General features: G+C 35.6%; 2 protein-coding genes across 5 annotated transcripts; both read right to left on the reverse strand.

The window, feature by feature from the left end:
• Nucleotides 1-1,890: 1,890 nt before the first annotated feature.
• Nucleotides 1,891-8,057, reverse strand: LOC115964072. The gene is made up of 7 exons (XM_031083376.1): nt 7,705-8,057; nt 6,626-7,034; nt 6,300-6,456; nt 6,007-6,051; nt 3,764-3,929; nt 3,203-3,573; nt 1,891-2,528 (listed from the first exon to the last, which is right to left on the reverse strand). The coding sequence occupies exons 1-7, from the start codon at nt 7,999-8,001 to the stop codon at nt 2,210-2,212; spliced, it is 1,764 nt and encodes a 587-aa protein (XP_030939236.1). The 5' UTR covers nt 8,002-8,057; the 3' UTR covers nt 1,891-2,209.
• A 3,643-nt stretch (nt 8,058-11,700) lies between these two features.
• LOC115963302 (protein MEI2-like 1) lies at nt 11,701-21,095 on the reverse strand. Of its 4 annotated transcripts, none has more exons than XM_031082258.1 (15): nt 20,905-21,095; nt 19,597-19,774; nt 19,398-19,443; nt 17,769-18,110; nt 16,773-17,203; nt 16,525-16,683; nt 16,268-16,384; nt 16,030-16,181; nt 15,670-15,752; nt 15,153-15,578; nt 13,471-14,122; nt 12,908-12,992; nt 12,754-12,822; nt 12,477-12,656; nt 11,701-12,386 (listed from the first exon to the last, which is right to left on the reverse strand). In XM_031082258.1, the coding sequence occupies exons 2-15, from the start codon at nt 19,672-19,674 to the stop codon at nt 12,234-12,236; spliced, it is 2,973 nt and encodes a 990-aa protein (XP_030938118.1). In that variant the 5' UTR covers nt 19,675-19,774; nt 20,905-21,095; the 3' UTR covers nt 11,701-12,233. The 4 variants fall into 4 exon arrangements, with proteins under 4 accessions (XP_030938118.1, XP_030938116.1, XP_030938117.1 ...); XM_031082256.1 differs by having other exon boundaries at nt 17,769-18,113; XM_031082257.1 differs by lacking the exon at nt 20,905-21,095 and adding an exon at nt 20,310-20,832 and having other exon boundaries at nt 17,769-18,113.
• Between the last annotated feature and the right edge of the window lie 209 nt (nt 21,096-21,304).

The following is a 21,304-nucleotide window of genomic DNA, read 5'->3' on the forward strand; positions in this document are numbered from 1 at the left end:
CTATTGAATTATAATAAAGAATATCTTTATTGTCCATTTTTATACACTTCCAAATATTAATTGAAAGGATATATACTTTGCATGAAATTGGACTAGTGTATTTAAATTTGGTACACCCTATGGGGGCTCAAGGCGGTGCATGGGTAGCGGATTTGTAAAGAGGAGGCTACAAGGTTCGCAGATCAAGATGGTGATGCATGCATGAGGATTTAAGTGGTGGCACATGGAAGGTTCAACAGTGTAAGTGCGTAGAATTTGGAAATTTTGATTTGATGGTGTATGTGATTTTTCTTTGGGTTTGTTTTTGTGTTTGTCCGAATGAGGTGAGGTCTATTTGTGTAATTTTGGAGAGTGGGCTTTGAGAGTTTGCGCTATGTGAATTTTTTATGGAAGCAAGCAAATATGTGTTCATTGTTGTGCGAGATTTATCACGCTTTTGTAAATTGTGTGAATATGTAATATGTGTACAGCTTGTGAATATAATGTAGAAGCTAACATTAACAGCTATATGAGAAGGAGTATAATATATTAATATAGACATTACCCTCTGTTTTGTCGTTGATTGATCCGAACCTTGCTTGCCATTAATTGCTCCACTCCTTTTCCTGTTGCTTCTTTACTTCCATGTTTTGTTTTAATAGTTTTTCATTAAGAGAAGAGTTTAAGTTTGTGGTGTTTGGCTAGGGATTTTTTTTTTGGATGAGCCTTTTGTTCCGGTTTTCAATTTTTACTGATTTTGGCCGTTTTAGGAGTTTTATCGGACCAGAATGGTTCCCGTACGTTCAACAAGTTAAACTATGCCTTCGCCTTCTAAAGGTACCTCACCCATCTCAACGCATCAGCCATATTGGTTCAAAATGAAGATCTTGAGACCATTTTTTCTAACTCTAAAATGATTTGAATAGAAATGAAAAATAAGAGGAGTGAATTTTTTTTTGGAGGGAACAAGGGAGAGTAGGAGAGAGATGTAATAAAATTTGAATTTCTAAAGCCCGAGTCTCCAACTCACGTCAAGGTGTGTCGTAGTTGCATGCACCCAACATGCCATCTAGGTCGGTCTTAAATGGGTCCCGATTTTAACAACCTTGCACCTCACCCTTCTACATTGCCCCACACTGCATGCATCCAACTCAAGTGAGCATCAGGTCACCGCTACAGCTACTAAACAAAATCTGGTAGGTGAGTCTCTAAGCCTCAAAAGCAGGAACTGTCTACAGCTGATGTAGGTAAAGTTAAGAAAAGGGAACAAGCTATACAGCTGATTGGGCCGAACAAATGCTTGATATGCGTAGAACAATGGCATTCTTACAAAACGAGACCTGGAAAGAGAAGATCAAGAACTCATCATACTCGAACTATCACTCGGATCCATTCCAACCTGTAATATATCTAGTTGCCTAGCAGCAAAATAACTTTTAAATTACTTTTTCTCAAATGTATTTTTATTAAAATACCATGTAGCGTAAGTGTCTGTTATTGAGTAAACATCAAATCTGATTAATTAGACCTTGTCCTTGTATATGTTTTTACCTATGTCCTTGTAGAAATTATATTCATTACACCTTAATGCCCTTATATAATGTATATGAATATAATTGTCAAGAGTTTTATAGTTCAACTAACACCTAATATTTTTAATAGAGACATCCCGGGTTCCGCCAACTATTTAAAATATATATATGACTACAATTGGCATTTGAATTTTACTTAGAATACTCAGCTTTTTCTACTTTCCTTATGACATGTGAGCTGTTTCAAAGTATTAATTAAGTGACCAAATCCATTATTTTCTATCAAATTAAGCTTTTGGAATTAGTGATAATATATCACTAAGTTCTCAAGCCATTTTTCAAACCAACCGAGGCTTAGATTGTAGACAAAAACATATGCTGGAACACAAAAAGAAAGTTGCACTTCAGTATCTCCAAAAAATAGTAACGATCATGAGTCATACAGTAATGCTTGACTCAGAGGCAGGTATGACATAGTATCTAATGTGGTTACCAGAACATCAAAATATCACGCTCACAGCCAAACTCATTCCACTTTAGAACCATTCCATTTCCCCAAACCATCCCTAAGGCAATGTTTTGCTAAGCTGTGCCAAAACGGACCACTAAAAAGTTCTTCCACTTAAGCAGATCGTTACAAAAATTCAGTGCACAAGCAAAATGATGGGTTTCTTCTATACAACAACATGATGGAAGATTTAAGTCATCTTGTGCAATCCAATGTTGAGATCAGAAGATATGGAAACGAGAAGTGGCACAGAGTGGAGCCATACAGCTTTGAAGACACGTTTCTGATGGGCTTTTATTGATTGGGAAGGCTTTCTAGAATTATACCTGATATCAAAGACGTGAATCATGGGGTCTGCTGAACCAGATGTTATGTAGAAACCATCAGGAGACCAGGCCTGATTTATCAGCGCCGACTGAGATTCACTGCTTTCTTGCCTCCACCCAAAAGCATGGATTTCTGTCTGTCTCAATCTGATATCAAACAATCGGAGCTGCCTCTCAGGAGCTCTGCATATAAGACATGTTAACGTTAAACTTTTAACAAGCAAAACTACATTTCTGACTAAAAAAAATTTTAGAATCTGAATGTGATTTTAGCCCTTCCTGAAATTTGATGTGCTTTCTATTTCAAAGCTACAACTCCTTTATAAAAGCCCAGGTATAATCACCAAGAAGTGTTTATGGTCACATACCATGAGCAATAGGACAGGCAATTGCCACTATAGTCAATATTTTCTGTTTCAAACCATCATATCATATAACTCCTTAATATTTATAATCGTAAAACTATACTCAAATTTCTAGGGAACTGATTCACATTATACATCCGAACCAAACAGAGTCCAAGTTGCACACCTCAGCAGCAAGCCAGAATTACCACTAGATGCAATTCAAGAGAGGTTTGAAGATCAAACTAATATTAGAAGTTCAATACCATTATTTCATCTCTTCTGTTAGTTTGCATTTCCGGTATGCAACTAAAGAAAATTGATACTATCTTTTAACATAAGACCTCAAATTTTCCTAGATAAAAAGTTGTTGATCAACATAGCATTTTCCAATTTTCTTTCAACTATAAAATAACAAGTATTAGATCTTGTAGATTTCTCGGAGCACTAATGAAGCAGTGTATTAAAACAATGACAGCATCAAGAAAATACTGGTCAAGAAATGTTTCTTACGCTGTTTGAACCATGAATAAATTGAAATCACATGGATTTGGTAGTACACTCATGCATTTACATTCAATTTGATGCCTGTAATCTGCTCTTCCAACCAGTGTATCAAACCCAATAATTCGCTTGTCTGCCCCAGCAGACAATACAATTGGCTTTTTCTGCATTCCAGCAACTCCCATAACAGCAGACGAATGCAAATTCCTGTGCAATGCCTTTGGTTTCCATGAGTCCTCCCCATCTTTCTCACTCCAAAGTATAACAGCATGGTCACTGCCTCCAGTGACAAAACAGACATCTTCCCAAGGCATGAATGTGATGCCGTTAATAATACCCTTAAAATGAGGCTTTTCCTCTAAGAAATTTACACGAGCTCTCTGTCAATACACAAATATGCAAAATCAAAGTGAGAAAAGAAACAGACTTTACAATGAAAGTTGAATGTTTATTTACAAATGGTTGTGGACATAGAGCATGCCAGTTCCACAAGTGTCTGTCTTTAAATGTTAGTTAAATGTAAGCACTGGTATATTTATTGCAATTATAAATTTCAAGTGCAACTCTTACCCCTTGTGTCTTATTGAGATTAAGAACTGATATCTGAGAATCTCCACCATCAGCACTGTATACAGAAAATAGGCTGTTTCCATGTGGGTGCCAGGCTATATCTTCAGGCCATCTCCTCTGCTTAGGGGACAAACACTCAGTCGAGCTAAGTAGAGAGGCAATGGACCTGCAATTCAAGATAAAGAATATAAGGGCCAAGACACCAGCTGAGAAACTTCACATCACAAAATTTAGACACTAGAAACTGAAACTGGATATAATTGATACAAAAGGAAAATTTTATATAATTCTAACATTTCTTAAAGGCGTACAGAATGGGGGACCATTCTCACGGACATCCAATATATTTGATGAGCATTTCTTTTTTGTGGACTAAATATCCAATTTCCTACTTTGTCCTTACAAAGCTCTTATTCTGGTCATGGTGGGAGACTAAACATATATGAAATAACCAGGGTATTTTTGCCTTGTATCATTAATAGGAGTACAGCTCCATATCCTATCATCAGAAAGATAAGAACATCTATTAGTATAATCCATCTAACAAGATACCTTTAGCATCATGTATCACCTTTTCTATCTTGCAGCATACTGAATGGTGGGAGACAACCTTGTATTAAATTTGGTTAAAAGTAGTTGCTGCTTTGTCTGAATCTCAGCATACTCTACACACTGGCTTCTTCCCCGCATATGATCTCAATATTATGCACCAATTTAAGAAATAGTTGGAATGTGATGAAGTAACCAAAAGAGAAGAAAGTTTTAGAAGTGTTGATAACTTTTTCTTTGTTGCAAGGCAACTAGAGAGGATTAAAAATATATCATATCAGCATATCTTTATACTTTACATATTACATAACCTGCTGCCAACAGGAAGAAAGTGTGAAAATTTTAATTACCTATCACCTCTTCTACACAAGTAACACGAGATATTCTTAACTGAAACTCGCAATCACAGGTAACGACAAACTAAAAAGATGAATATTAAGAACATGATAGTAAAAAGGTTAACTTTCCAAAAGAGAATGTGTCTAAGGAGGCATAATGCTCAATGTTTAGTGACCACAAATATTATCATACTTTTAATTGTTTATCTTCCTTAATGAACCCACAAATAGCATCCACACACATTCTCCAAACTCATTGAATGTTTTAGTCCAAACCTTTGCCAGCCAAGACCCTTCCCCTCTCTTCCAATCCTCCCAAATGGTGAGTAAATGGGCAGGAAGTAAAAGCAACTCTTTCAGGAGTCTCTGTTTTCCTCTCCTGATAATCAAGGCTAGAGCAACATATGGCACAAATTACATAATGTTCACTTTCTAGATTTTCATACCAAAGAAAAGAATAAACTCCAAACAGAAATACCACTCTTCTTCTATTGGGAAGTCACACACACACCCAGTGGGTCTTGAACCCACATCCTCATCCCCCACCTTGCTCTTACAAAGGGAGGAAGCATCATTTAAGCTAAAGCTCATTGGCCACTCTTCACACCACCTTAACCAGTAATTACCCTAACTTATACTAGGAACACAAAAAGAAACACCACGGCCTGCTCTTGGATGTGATATACACTTTTATCTCTAAAATTGAATCATAAAATAATGAAGTAAACCTAGCAAGTGATCATCAACCAAATCTAACTCCTAACTTCCAAGTTCCAAGTTCCCGCAAATATTTTGGTAACCTAAACTACACATTTTTAAGAACTCCAAACGCTAATGTATCTGCTCCAATCAACTATCACCTAATATATACTAGGAAATATTTGCAGAAGTTTTTCTCCACACACCACTAACCTTGAAAAAATTCCAGAAATTCTCCCTCCCAATGACAAAAAAGCTCACTCAAAAGCTCTCTGATTTTAAAAGAGACTTTCAGCAAGGACACAAAGAGTGTCTGCTTCACATATCCTCTACACAAGCAGTCTCATTGCTATTAAACATTAGATGCTTATAATGAAAAAGAAATCTGCAGTTACAAATAAATTAAGTCCTAGATAATGTCAAGTTATGGTAATGATTAGACCACCTAAGTCACCTTCCTATTGCATCCACATGCTCCACCAAATTTCAATCATCATAATAAAAATGCTCACGTCCTGTAGGTTGCATTATGAATAAATAGAAGCAATGCTGCATAACATTACGTGGTAAAATAATAACTTTTCAATGCTATCAATCAACAACTGACATAAGATACCAGTGAAGATAAATGAATACAGACAAAGATTTAAGACTTACCCCCTAGACTGAACTTGCCATAAATTGACCAATCCATCCAAAGCACTGCAAGTATTTCAAAAACTCCCACGAATTAGATTCTGTAGAAACTTATGAGAAAGATAAATTTCATTAATACCAAAAAAGAAAAGGCACACCTTGTAATAATAGAATAAAGGATAGCTAATGCAGGGGGTGGGGGTGTTGATATTTTACTATTATTGCAAAATTTCAATCATACCATGAAAGTTCAATTTTTTAGCCAATGACAACATATATTTATTTTCACGTATATATACTAACTCAATAATTACCTAGTCACGAAAAGTTGATCATTCACTGGACACAAAGCAAGACTTCTCAACTTTCGCTTGTGTTGACTGGAGATGTGAGTGCTTGCATGGCAGCGGACTATGCATGGTGAAGAACGGCTACTTATTGATGTAATCAAATCTTTGTGTTCTTTCTGTTCTGAAATACAAAAGAAAAACTTAATGACTCCTAATTGCAAAGAAAGGGGATCTTGGATTGGAGGAACTGGGCAATATGTTATGCAAAAAAGTTGCAAACATGTAATTGTAGGCACGCACAATCACACGATGTAAAAATAATGTAACGCTATGCAACAAGTGAATCTCACCAAACTTTCTTTTTGTTCCTTTATCTTGAATTTTAACTTCTTCTTCGGGCTCAGTAGAAACTCTAGAAGGTTTGTCCCCTTTAACTCTCATAGCACTATAAGATTGAGTGGAAACTGATGGACCAGATTGAGTACTAGAACCATTTGAAGGTTTTGCACCAAACTTTGCCGAGTTCATATGTTGGGAAACTTTTGGATTCACAGAAGGAATCAGAAGTTCTGGTTTAGATTGAGGCTGGTGTCTAGATGAATCTTCACTTATATGAATAGGACTAGTTGATCTGCGCTCCACCTTCAAATTTTTCGTTCCATTCTCGGCAGCCCCTTTAGATGACAAACCATTACTCTGGGTTCGAAGCCGAGCCAATTTAGATTTTGAATCATGCAACCTCTTCTCTGATTCCTCAAGCTGCATACTTTTTCAAAGAAATGGTCAGCAAATAACTTCCTTGAGAAGGTTTCAGAATTGCAAGCAATAAAAGAGTTTGTCTTCACAACATTTACAAAGGAATACTGAAACTCCCACAATTGCTGAAACTCAAATGGCACTGATATACAACGCATGGGGATGATTGAAATCACTCCGTCAACCACTAATCATGAACTCAATCAAGTATCTACAAAATCCAACATCCACAGTCGTTCTTTCTTTCTGGTTTTTCAGCAGACTTACTATTTTAAAAAGCTCAAGTACAAAAATTGTGAGTTCTTCCAACTTGAAAGATAAAATTTATCATTATTTTAAAATTATATACATGATAAAATATAAAAATAAATAATAAATAAAGGATCTTGCTATATATATGTTGAATCTAGCTGGAGAAAAATGTTAAAGAAGCAAAACCCATTTCGTAAAAAACGATTCAAAGTTCAAAACCAAGAAGCAAATTAAACAATAGAAGCTTATGGAATATCAAAACTAGAACTTTTATTAGTGCAGTATCATAGCCAAATCAATGAGAAAACATTCACATAAACCCCAAATATCATTAGGAAATGAAAATGAAAATTGGGATTGAAAGAATGAATGGTATTAATATTTTTATTATTAAAAAAATAAAAAATAAAAAAGACAGAACCTGGGATTTGTAATAAGCGATACGCTGTTTATTAGTTAGGACTTCTTTGGTACGATGTTCGATCAGAGCCACCAATGCCTCTTCTTGCTCTTCTCTGCTAACACCGTTGTCGCTATTGTTGTTGTCGTTCTTGTCGTCGTCGTCCATGTTGTTTGATTTTGTTGTTCTTGTTGTTGCTGTTGATGATGATGAAACTAGTTTTTGCTGTTGCTGTTGCTGTTGCTGTTGTCGTACTTCATTCGCATCGTTGGTCTCAACTTTGGGTTTCTTCAGAGCCAGATAAGGAGGCGCGCTCATTTCTAAATTGTAAATTTGGGTACTAAAACTCTATTCTATTTACTATTTCTATTCTCTTTCTCTCTCTATTTCTTTTCTTTCTATGTGACGTTTCTAATTCCTACACCTAAAAAATTAAATAACTTTTCTGCGTTTTTTTGTTTTTTTTTTTGGAGAAGATCTTTTTTATTGTTTCTAGGTGGGAGCACAAGAGGCACAGAACAGAACAGTAGTTTATTTTTTATTTTTGAGAAGAATAAAAAAAAAAAAAAATTTAAGAAGAAGAAGTTGAATGTAGGCATTGGATATCAAAATGTGAATCATTATTAATGATCATTAATATTTTAAGTATGGATTCAGATCTTCTAGATTTTTTAAGGCACTCTACCAAATAGATTTTCTTAAATTTTAACCATTCTTTAATAATTTAATGGTCTATATTTTACCATATTAACATTTCACTAATAATAATCTTAATTGTTTTGTTTGCAACATTATTTTATTATTTTAAGAGGACTGTTAGTGGAATGTTGATATGGTAAAATTTAGACTCTTAAATCATAAAAGAGTGCTTAGGATTTAAAAAAATCTATTTGGTAGATTACTCTAATAAATCTAGAGGATCTAACTCCTTTAAGCATTCCTCATAACCATAGTTATAGGCCACAATTATGGGGCATGGTGACTTGATCCATTGAGGGTTTTTTATTGGACATGGGGACCTGGGTGTGTAGCCTTTTAGCTGAAGGGTTCTTTGTGATCATAACAAATATCTAGCTTGATTAATTGAATTAGAACTCCAAGGGGTTAGCTTGAAATAATTCTATAACTTTGGAAAGCAGAAAAACGGTGCAATGGGAAATTAGGTGTTTGGTAGAGTAGTTTGAGTAATGTTGTTTGGGTATTTTTGATACACGTGTGAGTAAAAAAGTGTGTATAAATAATTCTATAACTTTGGAAAGCAGAAAAACGGTGCAATGGGAAATTAGGTGTTTGATAGAGTAGTTTGAGTAATATTGTTTTGGTATTTTTGATACACGTGTGGGTAAAAAAGTGTATATAAATATGTTTAAAATGCTCAAAATGTTACTTGACATGCCCTACCAAAAACGGGCCAACTTCTCTTCTTTCTTGAAATAATTCTATAACGCAGTTTAACATGCCCAAAACACTTGTTCAATAGGCTTTTGTTTTACATTCTCAAAAAAAAAAAAAAAAAAAAAAAAAAAATAGGCTTTTGTTTTAGAGGATTTTTTTTCTATTCATCCCACTTTTAAATTTTAAATTTTAAATTAATATATATATATATATATATAAAATGAGAAAGAAGAAGGAAAGGGAAAACGTTTGAAACTAGAAACTATGATATTGTGAGAGATAAGGCCGATCAAATTTAATGCTTACTGTAAGGACTGAAATTGGATTGGTCCTAAAACAGGATTGGGCTCAAACCCAAGCGACCCAAACAATAAATTTAAAGAGCATGGATGGAAGAACTAGATCTATCCCAGAAGAAAAACGATTAGATTTAGTGGTTTCAAACTGTAAGACACAATTCAGATTAGAAAATCTATCCTCGGAATAGCCCAAGTAGTTTGTATCATATGGTTTTGTTGAATAATAAAATTGTACAAGAGTTCCAGTCTTGATCTTTGATTTTTTCTCCCCTTTCCTTTTTTTAGTACATCTTTTCATGTTATATATTCCAGCCTTGGTATCGTCCCAACCACTCATGTGTAGGTTAGATTTGGAGAACTCGTTTCTGTCCCATCTAGCACTTCCCAGAACCATCAACTAGTAGCTGTAAGACTGCTTGATCACTGTTCAGGTGTCACTTTCACATTAATACGGTCAGAGAGTTGGTTAGGAGTCATTTAATGCGGAGGTAGCAGCTTTTTGAAGATATTTGTTGTCCTTCTCCTTTCTTATCCCTTGTCCGACGCCTAATCCTTAGTGATGATATAACTCCGAAGTAAGTCCGTGATGATATGGCACTCAGATCGACCTCAGACACATGTTGCCGAGAGAGTTTTTGTTATCGGACGCTTGTTGGACCTATCTCATATTGTCTCTACTCCTCTCTTCATTCCATTCTCCTTATAATCTTATCTAGACTGTCTCGAATGGTCTAACATCCTCAGATCGGGCAATAGGCTCAGTTAACATTGTCTTAACAGTACTTCCTAATTAATTGGCCCCCACACTTACAAAGCAATCGACCAATTTTTGTCAAACAATCTTTTTTTTTTTAATACTTCAAAAAATAACCTCTTTAAAAGTTTTTTTTTTTTATTTATAAAAAAAACTTGTCGCATTATTAAAACGAAGATAAATTTAATAATCTTTGCACACTGTCACAATTTTAATCATAACATGAAAGCTCTTTCGAGTTTTGACTAAAGGAAGTATTTTTTCACTTAATGCTCATTAATAGAAAACATCTAGAGCATCCACAGCAGATGTGGCAAAAATTATGTCATTTTACAACATCAAAGACCTACTTTATTATTTTACCACACCATTTTACAACATCCCATTTATCAGATGTTTTATCATTAAATTCTATACATTAAAATAATATTTCCTACATAATAAAATAATATTTCCTACGCATTAAACACAATCTACAGCCACTGCAAACAACCAACAGCCACCACTACACAACCACCTATTCCTCCACAACCCAAAACACAATTCAAAACAAACCCACCACAGCCGTTAATCTCTGCCATTATTGAAAAATTTTAAGGTTTTGGATGTTTTTCTTACTCTGTTTTGGTTTGGAGGCAGAGAGAGATCTTTGATTGATCAACACCCAGCCACAACCACGGCCCCACGCCGCCACTGCACCACCAAGACCCAAACAATCAACAACACAAACCCATTACAAAATCACCCCAAACAACCACGGCCCCACGCCGGACCCATTACAAATCACCCCAACAATCAACGACACCAACCCAGGCACGATCGCTGCCTTAGCCCTGTCGGTTCACCCGATCGTGTTGACAGCGAGCGCGATGAACTGGGCGAAGAAAAAAGTGAGAGCGATGAGCCACAGGATCAGATCTCCGAAGGCGGAGAACGCGGCGGCGAAAGTCAGCGTCTTGGTGAGCACGAAGGCGTCGAGGTCGAGCAGTGCGACGGCGCCGAGAGAAACAGGGAGTTCGACAGAGAGACAGTGTGAGGTTTGAGAGGAGAGGATTGGGCGTTTGAGGGAGAAGAGAGGGAACCGAAGAGTGAGAGAGAAGAGAAAAGAAAAAAAATGAAGGGAGAGGAGAGAGAAAACGAATATAAAACAATAAAAATATTTACCACATTAGTCCGTACCGTTGCAAATTTGCAACGGTACTGTAGCTATGTGGTATAAATTTTGAGATTTAGCACATCTCATAAAGCATCATTTTTGTGCTTGGTGTGGTAAATGTGCCAAATATTTAGCATTTGGCACATTTACCACACCTGCTGTGGGTGCTCTAATATAGAAAAAAATAATAATAACAAAAGTCGTGTGCTAAACTATTTCACACACAAAAAATGGGAAAATGTTCAAAGGCAATAGTATTAATGGTGCAAGCCACACTCTGGATGAAGTACTTAAGAGATTAGCACATGGTAGTGGTACAGCTCTTGTGCTACATATTTAACCATAAAACATAGTTTACAAGAGTTCTAAAATTTTCAAAGTGCCAAGCTGTATTTCCTCAAAAAAAAAAAAAAAAAGTGCCAAGCTGTAAGAAGATATATATAATCAGGAACAAAATAGAATAATTCGTCAATGGTAGCGGTACAAAATTTCCAACGAGAATACTCAAGTATGCTTTAGGCAACTCCCCTTTTGAGCAAGCACACCCAAGCTTAAAACAAAAAAAAAATCCCACAAGACACAAAAAACTTGAAGGAAAAAAATTATGGAGATCACTTAGAAAAGTACCAAGATTTATATTTAAAAAAAAAAAATGAAAACAAAAACAGGATTGCCCCACGAACTGCACATAAAAGTGGGGTTACATCCCTCTGGAACATGTCCATTGTAAAAATGTTTACTCAAAACTAGCCAAAATTTCGAGCATCCGCTAAGTCATTTTGAAATTTCAAAAAAAAAAAAAAAGAAGAAAAAAAGAAGTAAACCACTTGATTCTGGTTATGCGCTCCTGTTTCCAAAATCTTGCAAAAGCGCTTCTCTACAGCCACAAAAACAGTCAGAATATGCCCCATGTAAGAAACAGGGTTAATGTGATAGATCAGCTTGCTCAATCAGAGTCCTTTGAAGAATCCGATCCGTTGGAATATTCCTCTCTATTTGCAGAAATTGAAGGGTTTCCCAGGTTGTGGTTTTCCTCATTACTGCTAGTTCGAGATCTGCCTGGTCTTGATCGAATATTGGTACCCATGGGGAAGGGCTCCTGCAGATACAACAAATCATGTCAGTTGGATCATTAAGCAAAATAACTAAAAGGACCATGATAAACAAGTAGATATTACAATACCCCTACCGGATCACCAGCATTTGGACCTTCAGTATGAAAGAGAATAGGGCGGCAACGTTTATCCTCATTCATCAAGCTTGAATTCTGGAAATGGGCAATAAGAGCAGCTTTTCCCTGAATCCTAGCATATGCAAGGGAGGCCACCTTTTCACTATTAAACTTCTCCCATTTTTTGCCGTCGAATGCCTGCAAAAGAGTTGCTTTTTAATCCTATGAGCTTTTGCCAATAACTAATAGTATCATAAGAAACCACAATGCCAAAATCACAGTTCATAAATTGAACCTGATGAAATGAAATAATCTGACGAGCATCAATCATATTGATGAACGCATAGCCCACATTGCATTTGTTCTGCAGAAGACATTGGTAAATTTGATAAGGAACATAAATATGGTTTCTTACCCAAAAAAGCTTATCCACAAAGAAATTTACTTACCTTGAAGTCAATTGGCAAATAAAGAAAATCATAGGTTCCCCGACAGTGCTCATCTATTGCAGCAAGAAGCATTTTAGAAGTATATCTGTAAAAATATATATTACATCAGCTGATAGAAAGAACTAAGGGAGAGGGGGAAAATAGAAAAAAGCACCCAAATGAATCTGTGACCTTTTCATAAAAAGTCAACTGCCACTGCTTAAACTACTATACATGGTCATAGTGGATGACCATGACCAAATAGCCAATTTCTAGTATTGTCATATTTGATGACAACCCTCTATTGCTTGCTTTCCAAGCAGAAAATTAAAGGGGTGACCACTGAAACATTAATGGCCTGTTTGGGGTGGAATCATAAAATGCCAAACAGGATATACAGATGCCCCAACAAAGCACATTTACAGATCACATGAATCATAACAAGTATATCAATATAAATTAACAATGCTGTTCAAACAAAGCAAAGATTCATCAGAAGAAAACACTATAAGATAATTGAAAGATGGAAGATAAAAAAAAGAAGCAGAAAAACGCTCAAGATGTTTTTAGGATCATTCACATACTTGTTGGGAATGTTCTTTATCATCAGTGTTGTTCGGACATCTTCCCCACGTAATATGCGGTCAGTATCAAGTTCATACTGTTTCTTATCAGCAAGATTAGAATTCACATCATTTCTACGGTGAGAAAGGTTTCTCACACGTTCACTTGCAGAGTCAAAAGATGCAGGCATTGAAATCATCGGGTTCCTCCCAAGAAAAATGTTGCACATTTGCTGAGGAGAGTGTTGCCCGGCATTTGTCAACATGTCTGCGCAATTTCCTCCAATATGAGAAAAGGTGCTGTGAGGAGAAATGTCAATATGATGCAATTGAGAACTACGAGGAAAGCCCATGCTCCCAAGAGAACCCAAGTGGAAGCTAGAAGCTTCAGGAGACTCCCCTAAATAGGTATGTCGCCTATCCCAGAGGGAGGTATTTACAGCTGGTGCGGATCCAACGTGATGATGCACGGGTGACATGTTCAGTAATTGAGGTGATCCTCCAGGAAATCCAGGCATTTGTGGAAGGCGATGAGCAGGAACACCGTCAACAAATGAAGGCGAATTCCCCCAAATCACAGGACTTGAAGGATGTTGCTGATATGAGTTGGAGTTCTTCCATGCATAATGGTGTCCATGAAGGGGACAGCTCCCATTTCCAGAAGAACCAAAAACTAAAAAGAAACATTTTATCAAATATTTTAACTTGTTTAACATAATACTTAAACCTAAAGGAACAAAAACATAGCAGGTAGAGGAACAATTCCTTCCAAAAATTGTGTAATTTTCCTCTAGATGGCAAGAATAACAGTGTATGCTGCAAACCACATTATGCTAAGATGGGGACAGTAACTCGTACAAGGGTTACAGCAAAGAGTATTAATACAATATTAAGCTAGGATGAGATGACAACAACATAAGCCTCTATCAGGTATTCTCTAACCCATAAATAATCCATTGCTACTGAATTCTCATTTCATTTGTGGACACAGAGGAAAAATGCTAAACCGGATTATAACAAGCTTCTTGTTTATATTTTGTCCATTTCTTATTTATTCCACGGTTAAAGTAAGCATATTTGCAAAAGTACAGAATCAAAACATTAAAATCCACATCCTTTATCTAATTCCCTAAAGATCTCAATATTCCAATCATAAATAGTTTGGATGCTTTGCAGAGAGGAAAGAAAATGAGGGGAAAAAAATCTTGAAAAATCAAACTTAAGACAATTGGGAATGGAATCATACAAGATAAGAACAGTCAAAAGTCAAGCAGCTCAGTTTGCCAACAGGCAACAGCACTTCAACATTAAATGCTATACATCAGAGGACACCAATAAGTTATGATAAATATTGATAAATTATTACAAAAAAAATTTAAATAGCTAATCCATTTTATGCATGTTAAAAAAAATATATAATTAAAAGAAATAATTACTGCAATTAAAATTGCATAAACCCAAAATGCAGACCACAAGTGTGGCTGCAACACATGCGGACTTAGCAGTCCCAGCTTCAAACTATCCAAAATCAAGTGAAGAAGAAGAATAACCTAAAAATTTATAATCAATTTATTGAACTTAATCTGAATGGTTCACTTGTTAATCTAAAATAGTTTAGTAGTCAACCAGATACCAAAATCTAAAACATCCAACAACAAAAGTACATATTTCAAACAGAGTACAGGACAATATAATCAACTCACCTCCTCCATTAAGTTCCACTGGATGAACATTGGAACTCATTCTGTGAATTTGCCTACTGTTGATTCCTTCTGTCATCCTGGGACCAAGATTGCCAGCCATATCAGCATTGGTGCTCAAAGAGTTACATGGAACACTGTTGGCTAAACTTTCATGATACTCCGGGAATGAATGAGGATGTAAATTGGGAATGCATTGGTTAGCAAACTTCATTTCATTCAGAGAATGGTTGGACTCACAAACTCCAAATTGTTTGCCAATAGATGCCACTCCCACCGGAGAAGGCAAGTTGTTCGGAACACTTGAACTCATATGAGGGAACGCATTTTCAATAAATGAACTCAGAGATGATCGGTGTGCAGAATGTAAACCAAGGTTAGATCCATTATCCACACTGTTAGATGCGATAACCCCAGGAGAGACAGTTGCTGTAAAAGATATTGAGCGAGAGCAAGAATGAATATTTGTGTTTTAAGAAGACCTTAACTGATGCAGAAATTCTTTAGACAGAAATCATACCCGTGTGTCCTGATGATAAATTGTCACAAGGGCTTTGACAAACATTAAGTCCATCTTGCTCCTGCTCAGGCTGTTGCATCAAACTGCAAAGAAATAAGACAGAACAATAACATATGGTAAAACCAGATCAGGGTGATCCAGAATAATATCATCATTCACCAGTCAAAATTTTAAAGCACGACATAGTAGAAACACCACATGGGAAATATCCATAATGAACATAAAATCTACACTTAGTTTGTTTCAAGATCAAACAGACAAAAGGGGGGAAAACAGAAATAGGATCCCCATCCCCCTCAGAATTCAACATCTCTTTAATGATGCTATTGAGAAATAAGAGGGAGCGAAAATAGACAGTACCACCATCTTGCAATCTCTGAATGGCTTGGTTCAATCTTGATCTGTTTCCCAGAAATTTCACTCCTATTCAGTGCACGAAGAGCAGCTTCTGCAGCTCGGACATCATAAAACTCTATCAATTTGTATTGATACTTATGTGGAGCATCAAGGATCTGCAAACCAAAAAAAATTAATTAATTAAAATTAAAATTTGCACTGTCATTTATATAAATGAAAGAACAGGGCAACAACAAATTACTTCTTTGATTTCTCCATAAAAGCCAAAAATTTTGCGAATCTCATCATCTGAAACAGAAGAATCAAGGTTGAATACCACCAGGGTGCCCTGGTTAACATCTCTTTCCGAAGGATTATCCTAAAACATTAGCAAACATCAAGCAACAGATTAAGTAAAAAGAAGTAGAAAAATGATGATATCACAGAAATTATGAGGTAAGATGACCAAAACAGTATTTGACACATGCACCACAAGTGGCAGAAATGTAACCACCATACCTTTGGTATTGAATAATGTATGTCAAGTTTCCTACGCTTCAATGCTTTATTTTGAAGCACTTTCTTTGCCTCTTGGGCTGCCCTTATGTCATAATAAGAAATCATAACAAACCCACGATGCTTACAGGATGTATAGAGCTTGCGAGTATCTCCAAATTGCTGACAGGGAAAAAAAATTGTCAATTAACTTGCTGTGAATCAGTTGCATGAAGTCCTAATGAACAATGAAAAGCAAGGGGTATATGCACCTCAAAAAGAGCCTTTAATTCAGAATCTTCGACATTACTATTAATATTTCTCACAAAAAGTGTTCTAGATGGCTGTTCACCATAAGGGTGTTCACCAACAATTGAGCCATTAGGACCCACTTGGCCATTGGAAAGTCCCCTGATATAATCAGAACTTCTTTGACCCATACATGTACGATCATCCCCTTCTAATTCCAAGCCTCCTCCACTGCTGAACAGATCATAATCTTCGAAGTCATCACCATTTTTGGCATAAGCATTACATGCCAGGCCATCAGTCATACCAGAAAATAGATCATCATCATCAGGAAGGAGGTTTCCAATAGTCTGGGCCTCAATTTCTTTAAGAGATTCAAACGGTTCTTCATCATGGTAGGAAGCCACAGCACTAGCAGGAAGATGATATGGAACCTCATTTCCCAGCAATCCTACTGCATCAAAGAATGCACAGTTACAGAAAATGCAAAAGGGAATGTATCCATTATATTAAATTAATACAAACGCAATCATTGACTTTTAAATTTTATTTTAAAAAACAAAACAAGAACATGCAAAATCATATGTTTAAAAGAAGTTTCAGTAAGATTTTGAACCCAGTTTATTAAAATATGTGAGTTTTCTCATAAGATAAGACAACAAGAAAAATGCAAAACTTAAAAGCAAAATCTCATGATAAACGTTTACTGGCCAGTTGTGAGATCTCTTCCATCTCCATGGACTAATCTACTTTACTGAAATTCTGCCACTCTATTTTCTTGTCTTCATTTATTTTTAAATCATCAAAAAGTAAATATTATGATAAAAGATAGAGTTTGTTACATCTTTAATGTATACGTTTACCATGAAATGATAGCATATTAAAACCGACAACTGGTGAAGCTATAGTGCAACAACAACTTTAATGCCTAACTTTAAGAGAGAGAGAGAGAGAGAGGCAACTATTACCCACATTCAAGATATGAATTGCATATGATAGAAATGAAAAGGAAAGCTTACACTTTCTACTAAATATTTCAGACAATGAACTTGAAAACAGACTACTCTCACGGTTGGTTCCACTCATAACAGTCGTCTTTCCTTCCAAACTATGAGAAGGCAACTGCACACACACATTTGGCCGTAATCCCATATGATGATGCATAGATTTCCATGAAGCATTAGACAAACTGACAATGCCTTCATTTCCACTAACACGTAGCTTTTCTGCTTGGTCTCTATGTAGACTTGTCTGTGGCAGTTCCAAACAATCCACAGACTGTGTCCCAATGGGTGAAAGTTTTCCTGCGTGTAGTGAAGCATCCAACAAGCTTCCAGGTGTAGCTATCATTCCATTCATTCCTGCTGACCAAAATTACACCAACAATCAGAGGAACCCCAGCATGCTCAAAGCTTTGCTTGGGAAAGCACTGAGCAAATTTCAATAAATTATTTAATAGAACTGAACTAAATAGCAAAAAGACATTAATTTAACCATGTTAAAGAAACATGACCATGAACCCTAATCAGATGGACACGACACTGAAAACACGGATCAATGAACTGGGCAGGATAAAGCACACGTACAAAAGAAAAAGAACTAACAAAGAAAAGTTATTCTCAAAAACAGTAACAGAGTTATTCTCATGAACTCTTAATTTTGTTGGGCATCTAAAATTAAAAGCGTCAACTACATAATTATCTGTCACTAATCTTTAAGCAAAATATTTCTATATTGGGGTTGAAAATAATAAGTATGCAACAAAGTACCCAAACACAGTTCTCACAATGAATTCATCAAGACAAATTACACACTAAACTGGTTTAGGCATATTTTCTAAAGAGTCATAGCTACAATTATAAACACTCAGAAAATGGTCCAAGTTTCCCTTGCTAATTAAATTATCATAACAGTAGTGTATGTGAAAAGATCATCTCCCTAAAAGGAAATACACTTTCACCATTTCCATTAGGAGGCCGAATGGCCATTTCAATGCTTGGGACAAATAGAGTGCTGCAATAATATTCAGCTGATCAATGTACAGATGCATGGCACCAAAAGACATTTATTTCCACAAGATGGATCAAGTTCGTGGTTGATGCTCTATCAACACCGTAATTTCTTAAATCAATGATTAGGCATACTAAACTCGAAGCAGACAAAATTCAACCTTTTCTTTAAATGGAAAAGAACTTCATTTTAAATTCATGGCTGTCACACGTTTAGCAGTTTCCATAGGCCAAATGGCCAAGTCAATGATTGGGGCAGAGATGGTGCTCCAAAAGTATTCACACGGTCAATTGAATGACACATGGCACCAAAAGACATTCATTTCAACAAGATGGATCGATTTCTTGCATTCATTTGATACTCTATCAACCCTGTCTTGCTTAAATCAATGATTAGGCATACTAAATTTGAGGACAAAACTCAAACTTTTCTTTAAATGGCAAAGAATATCATTTTACTTTCGGTACCGTTATTGTATAACGACCCGATCAATGCAAGAATCTTCTAATTAAGACAAAACAAAAACAATAGGACATGCAACTACTTATGGTAATATGTCAAATAAGTGTGGGGCATCTGAACTACATGCATTCATCATGAATTTGAAGAGATTCCCACGACAATTCAATGGTTCTCACCTTGGTGATAAGGAATGCTTTTGGGTTTTTGATATCCAACTTCTCTCTGCTCACAGTTAACAACAAGTTACAAACTTACAATCTAAAGTAGAAATTTTTTATTTTTCTCAAAAAAAAAAAAAAAAAAGGTAGAAAATTTGATAACTGACATTTATAGAAGAAAGAAAGAGAAATTTAGAGCTGCGAAGACCACAAATACCTGTGAAGAAAAAGAAATATCTTCAAAGAAGTGAGTCGAGGCAGGCACGCCTCTTTGATCCGTTACTTCAAATGGCATAGCGAAACTTACAAAGCAGAAATTTTTGCACAAAAGTGAAAATAAAAAAACCTCCAAAGATCCTAACTTGACCACATGCCTAAACCGCCTGGCTGTTCATCTGAAAAAAAATAATTCACAGATGTTATATTATAGTACATCATCAAAAACTTGAAAGCAGAATCAAAAACCCATATCTAATATTTTTGTGTGAGAAATAAAGCACCAAAAAAAAAAAAATACCCATTTAAGTATAATTGGGGAGGACTTGAATTTTTTTTTTTTTTTTGTTAAACCGAAAACCTCTGGCTTACCTACCAACGACCAAACACAAATGCCTAGTTTGGTTTCAAAGAAAAATTAGGAGAAACAGATTAAAACAACAAGCAAAAACTACCACTCAACTGTACTAAAAAAATTACAGTTTTTTTATTATTTTCTAGTTCACCGACAACAAAATTCACTCTTTTTTTGTGTTTTGCATAGCTCAAATTCTCAGCAAATTTATAAAATATGAAAGATCAAGAACGGCGGTCCCAGCTTTTGAAAAAACTTAAAAATTAAGCAAAACCAGAAAAGCACAGGTATTTGACAAGGAAAGGGAATTAATTGAGAACAGAAATTAACTTAATATAACCAAAAAAAAAAAATCGAACCTTTAAAAAACAAAATTGAGTTTCCATGGCCAATTTCGCTCATTCCCACACTTTTCTCTCTCTTTCTCTCTCAAGAAATTGCAAAATTGAGAAGAGAAAGAGAAAAAAAGAAGAAGAAGAAGAAATGTGAAAAAAGAAAGATAGGAACAAAAATCAAAGGGATCTGTTTTTGTGTCTCTTTAAGTTTGAAGAAGCCACAACTTGTGCTTTATATTTGGAACCTGCATTTTGCTTGCAAGCTATCATTCACCACAACAACAACAACATAAAGAAACAGACATCGAATATTTCACTTTTTGTTTGTTTCTGCTTAATAATCATCATTGTGTCCTAAAATTACCAAATTTTCAAAACACAACAAACAATAATTTCCTCAGCCAGAGTCAAAAATTTAAAGATTCCGGCGTCGGAGATAACCCAATTCCCGGCGAGATTTCTTTCCCGCCGGTAACTCAATTCTAAATTCTAGAGAGAGAGAAGGCTGTGTTAGTTGAGTTTGGAAAAAACTAAAAACATAAAACATTAAAAAAAAAAAAAAAAAACAGAGAGAGAGAGAGAGAAAATAGGCGCGGGGTTTGTGTTAAAGTGTACTCACGGTCTAGGCAACGAAAGAAAAATTAAAATCAATCTGACCCCTTTGATTCGGAAGAGAACTACAAAGCCTGTTTTGTGTGCTTGTCTTTCGTTTGTTGCTGTTTTTTTTTTATTTTTTTTTATAAGACCTTCCTTTGCTTTGGTTGTACTTTGTCTTTGCTTCAGTTTAAGCTTTGGCTTTCGCGGCTTAATATTTTCTATAATATAAAAATAATAATAAAATCTTCACGGCTCAGCTCTGCTTTTTATAGTTTTAAAATTTGATACCCTATGTGCTACCAAAGTTTCTTTATCCTACTCCATCAATCATCATGATTAGGATTTACAGCATCACCGTTTGGATTTTAGATTTTTCTTTTTAAAAGATGAGCGTTACAACCTTATTCCAACAAACCATCTTT

This window comes from Quercus lobata, chromosome 10, assembly GCF_001633185.2.
Source record: "Quercus lobata isolate SW786 chromosome 10, ValleyOak3.0 Primary Assembly, whole genome shotgun sequence".
NCBI classification, from domain to species: Eukaryota; Viridiplantae; Streptophyta; class Magnoliopsida; order Fagales; family Fagaceae; genus Quercus; species Quercus lobata.